Source organism: Dendrobium catenatum, unplaced genomic scaffold, assembly GCF_001605985.2.
Source record: "Dendrobium catenatum unplaced genomic scaffold, ASM160598v2 fragScaff_scaffold_1105, whole genome shotgun sequence".
NCBI classification, from domain to species: Eukaryota; Viridiplantae; Streptophyta; class Magnoliopsida; order Asparagales; family Orchidaceae; genus Dendrobium; species Dendrobium catenatum.
Window position 1 is genome coordinate 332225 of NW_021319567.1, and position 5004 is coordinate 337228.

Below are 5004 nucleotides of genomic sequence, written 5' to 3' on the forward strand. Positions count from 1 at the left end.
AAAACGGGTTGATTTCGGGTTGATCCAAATAGTGCCAGGTTAGTTTCAGGTTCGACCCGAACCCAACCTATGACCCGAAATTGACACCCCTCTAATGTCAACATGTACCTCCCCTCAGATATGTCAATCACTAAAATCTTTTTAATTATAATTTTAACTATTGATAAAGTCGTTGCATCAATTGAAGTAAAAATATTTAAAAATGGTACTCTAAATTCTTCAATTATGCTTGAATTTAATCATAGAGGAACCATTAGGATCTAAAAGCACCAAAATTAAGATCAAAATTTTGAAAAATGATTCCAAAGACCCCTAAAATGTCATAATAGACTTGTTTGGGCTTGAACCCAATAAGATCAGCTAGGCAAGTAGACCATGACCAACAATGCTGGGACTATGACACCTCTTAAAGGCCTCTTTTATTTTGAAAATTTCTCTCCATCTATTAATCTTTTTTTTTTCTTATTCATTTATTTATTTTATAACTTCTCTCCTCTCTCCTCTTCAAATATGAATATTCCCTCACAAAAGGAGGGAAATGCACTTATTATAAACTATAATTTTTTTAAGAGAGATTTATATCTATTATATAAGTAGTGTACAACTCCCCCTTCACAGGCTTTAGTAAAATGCTTCACTGGATAAGTTAGAACATTCTAGTTTTACACATACATCTTCTATGATGTCATGCAACATATATACATCGACTTATATAGCACTTGCATTTATATGTTCGGAATATTATGATTTTATTTAATATCATACCTAAAAATATAACATTAGCATAACTATGCCAAAAAATATTATGGACTATGAAACATGAACACTTGATAACGCAATAAATATGATAAATAACTATGATCGTTTGATTATGTGTTGCAAGCATAGTAAAAAATAAGTTATTGATGAGCACAACCAAAGCCAAGATCATTGATGAATGAGAAAATATAGCATACACCCATTAACAAAACACAAAGACCGATGTGCTTTCTAAGGCACCTCAAATCTAACAAGTCCAAGATATGAAAAAAACACAGCCAACAATAGTTATTTAAGTTTTGTTTGTGATAACTTTCTTACTGTTTTTTAAAATAACTTTTCAGAATAAAAAATTAATTTTTATACTAAAAAGGTGATTTAAGAAGTGGTAAGAAAGTCATCCCAAACAAAGCCTTAAAAAGAAGAAAAATAAACTATTTACAACACTCAGAATTAGAAGACATCAAAATCTAAGCAAGGTAGACAAGATGCCAGCTTAGCCCCATTAGAGTGAGCACATTCAGAAAGGACGAGTATTTGTTGAGACTCTTTAGCCTCTTCCTCAATTCAATCATTCGGCCCTTGGCCACCTCCTTCCTTGTGGCTAAAGCATCAGCAACTGGCGTGTTGGTTGGCTCAGTAGAGACATCAGCAACATCCATCCCTCTTCCTTCTTCCTTCTCCAACTTCATCCTCTCAAACATAGCCTACAAAATTTGACGAACATACATATGTAAAATCATTACCCGAACAAATTTATTTTTCAATATGATCTTACAATTTTAGCTCTAAAATGAACCACACCACAGACATATTTAGAGGAAATTATTATATGCAAATTACATGTGTAGATCTATGTGCATAACTGATCAATATAACATATATTTGATGTATAATAGAGTTGTACACCCTATGTACAAATCAAATAATGTGCACAGGGTGTGCACATTAAATACCACGTATACATACGATTCTATGCACATGAATAACTTTCTACTGCTTTTTTAAAATAATTTTTTAGTTCAAAATTTTAAAATTCTAAAAAATTTTGTACTAAAAAGCTGCTTTAGAAAATAGTGAAAAAAAAAACCTTTAAAAACCAGTAAGAAAGGACACCTTACATAACTTTCAGCACATTCCTATCATTATCAAGCCAGCTTTGTAAACTTGTAATCATAGCAACATTTAATTAAATTAAAAATTCATTAAAAATAATGGTAAAGGTATTTAAATTTGAAGTCTGCACAATTAAAATAATAAAACAAGACAAATAAAGAAGATTTATCTAAGGTGATCTTCTCTGTTGGTGGGAATTTAATTTTCCAATCAAGAAATTATGAATTCAAGCAGGCCTTAACACATGCAGTTCATAGTTAAATTCCCTCAAACTTTTATAAAAAAAGGCTCTATGATCCGATTGTTAGACCTTAGCTCCATATGGGGCTGTTTGGTAGCAGGTTTTAGGACGAAGTTTAGGCGCGTCTGAGCGAAATCTAGCCAAACGATCTAAAATATAAAACCAAATCTCACGGCAAATGAAAGCCGCTGTAAATGGAAAATTCCACCTTTTCATGCTAAATCCAGGTTTTCAGAAATCCTGTTTTTTGCCGGATTTAAGAAATTAATTCATTGGCTCGAGATGAAGAGTCTACTCGTTAAATCCACTCTATAGTCAAACAATTAGACTGAATTTAATAGGATTTATCATGAATGTTACCAAACAGTTTTAAGGATTTGCCCCTCAGAATTTCCAAAATCTGAATTTAGCGGATTTACGGATTTACGGATTTACGAAATCCTACTTAAATAAAAAACCTGGGTGCTATCAAACAACCCTTGTATATAACTGAAGGAGCAACATTTGTGACAAAATATGAGAATATTTCGGAATAATTGAGCAAACCTTGGTAGCTTTAGGCTCCAGCCAGATCAGATTCAGCAACACAAGCGCCAGCATCGCCATCAAATTATACCGCTGCACGCTCTCCTTCCCATTCAGAATATGACCCGCGAGCGCAACACCAACGGCTACAGCCAAAAACCGGAAATAAACCGGATAAATCCGGCTCTGCACGATCCCAAGTTGCTGCCGTGGCAGTGCAGACGCCAGCACGTGATTTGACGCGAACGTCACCCACATACACGTGCCATACGCCGTTGCAAACCCTAGCAAGTGGGCAACCGCGGCAGCAGACCGCGCGGCCTCGGCTGCCCCCGCGCTCACAAACGCTCCCACGTCTTGGCCAAGCTCCCAAGCTCGCTGAAGGATTTCGGTCAGGTTCCGCAGGATCTCCCTTATCGCCGCAGCCGCCATGTTAGAAATATTGCCGGCGACGCCCTCGCTGGCCGCTTCCGCGGTCTCCGAAGCGTTCTTCGCGGCTTTGCCGGCGGATTCATGGAACTGGGCGGCCGTTTGCTTGGTTTTTTCGGCGGCGTTTTTAAGAGCAGCGGAGGAAGAGTCTTCGATTTTGGAGGCTTTTTGCTTGACCTCGTCGGCGGCGGATTTAAGGCGGTCGGAGACAGATTCTTCGATTTGAGCGGCTTTATGAGTGAGCCTCTCGGCCACGGATTTAAGAGCATCGGCGGTCGATTTTTCAAACTGGCTAGCCTTATTTTTAGCATCTGTGAAGACAGAAGAAATTTTTGCCTTTGGAGTTTGAGACACGGATTGGCCGACATTGGGCTGGACGGAAGCGGCGTCGAGGGGCTCATCGTTAGCTTCGCTAGCGCTTGGTGCGAAGGAGGAGGATTGTGGGATCTGGCGGTCGAACTCCACGACAATGAGGCGGTGACCTTCGCGGAGGACGTGGTGGTCCTGGCCGGGGACGGGAGGAGAAGAGAAGAAAGAAGCGGCAGCGATGGAAGAGAGGATGAAAGCGATGGCGACGATGTTCATCATCTTAGCGAGAAGAGGAGTTCGGTGATGGAAATTTGATCAGAGGAAAACGATCGAGTTGCTGGTGTGAGTAATGGGGATCATTTGTAATTCGTTCAGCGGTTGTGGGATTAGAACAGTGAGTCGCTGAAGAGCGGGAAGACACGTGCGCTGGCGGGAGATTAAAAATGGACACGTGTAGGACGTGGGCAGTTAGATGGAGCGGTTCTAATGAGAAAATACAGGCAGATCCTAGAAAGTTCTTTTCGTTTTTTTTTTTTATTGTGTTGAAAGGATTTTTTTTTTCTTTTCTAGTTCTGTATGGATCTTTCTACTAATTTTACTTTATTAAATTAGTTATGGATCCGAGTTCTTCATCTGGAAAGTCTCGATCTTACATGAAAACTTTTAATGGATTATTCACTTCTCGTCAATTCCCATCCAAACATTTTTTTTTGTTTGATTTGTTCCTTCTACAAATGATATTGCTCGTTCTTTTGAAGGAGATGTTTCGCCTGCCTCTGAAAAATGGTGAATGACATTTGTGGGCTATTCTTTGGGTAGGAGATCTAGGGGGGTCAAAACTGGGTCACAGGTTTGATTCGAACCCTGAACTGACCCGGGTTCAAACGGATCGACCCTAACCCCACCCGGGTAGGTAAACGGGTTGAAAATTCGAACCCGGACCAGACCCGGCGGGTTGCTTGGTTGACCCGACCTGACACGAGAAGCAGACGCAGGGTGCGCGCGAGTTGGACTCGGGTGCGCGCGGGCTAAACGCGGTGCGCGCCTGATCGGGCAGTTGGGCAGGCAAGAGCGCACGCGGGCTGTCTCGGCGAGCGCGTGGGCATGCGCTAGCGCACGTGGGCGGAATCTTATTTTGCTTGTGTCAAGTTAAGGATTTTTTTGATGAAATTTTCTTATTATGAGTATTATGTTTTAGTTTGGTAGGAGGTGCTTGAAAGTTCGAGAAGGTTGTTAAATCATAAGGAACTAGCCCTAAAGCATACTAAGATGAAAGCAATACTATCACTTGATGCAGAAGCTAATACACTTATTAAAATTTACAAAGATGATGATAATAGTCTAATCAATACAATATAATATCAATCATATATTATCAACTAAACAGTTATATCATTAAATAAAATGTCAAAAAATAAAGCGCATAAAGTAAAATTTGAATGATCACACCATATGTAAGTTGTTTAATCAAATCATGACATACATCCACTCCCTAGAGTCCTCTATGAGTAATTCACAACTAATATAGTGTATCGCATCTAGCCCCCAACTAGATGAAGAATCCCTTATAAACTCTCTTCCATCAATTTGGTGTGGCAGAGAATCGTACTCCTTTCACAGGCAGA

The 5004-nt window shown here is 39.5% G+C and overlaps 1 protein-coding gene across 1 annotated transcript; it reads right to left on the reverse strand.

Annotated features, from left to right (window-relative positions):
• Positions 1 to 1153: 1153 nt before the first annotated feature.
• Positions 1154 to 4043, reverse strand: LOC110116596. The gene is made up of 2 exons (XM_020850250.2): positions 2663 to 4043; positions 1154 to 1466 (listed from the first exon to the last, which is right to left on the reverse strand). Exons 1-2 carry the CDS (start codon positions 3656 to 3658, stop codon positions 1230 to 1232), a joined length of 1233 nt encoding a protein of 410 aa, XP_020705909.1. The 5' UTR covers positions 3659 to 4043; the 3' UTR covers positions 1154 to 1229.
• Between the last annotated feature and the right edge of the window lie 961 nt (positions 4044 to 5004).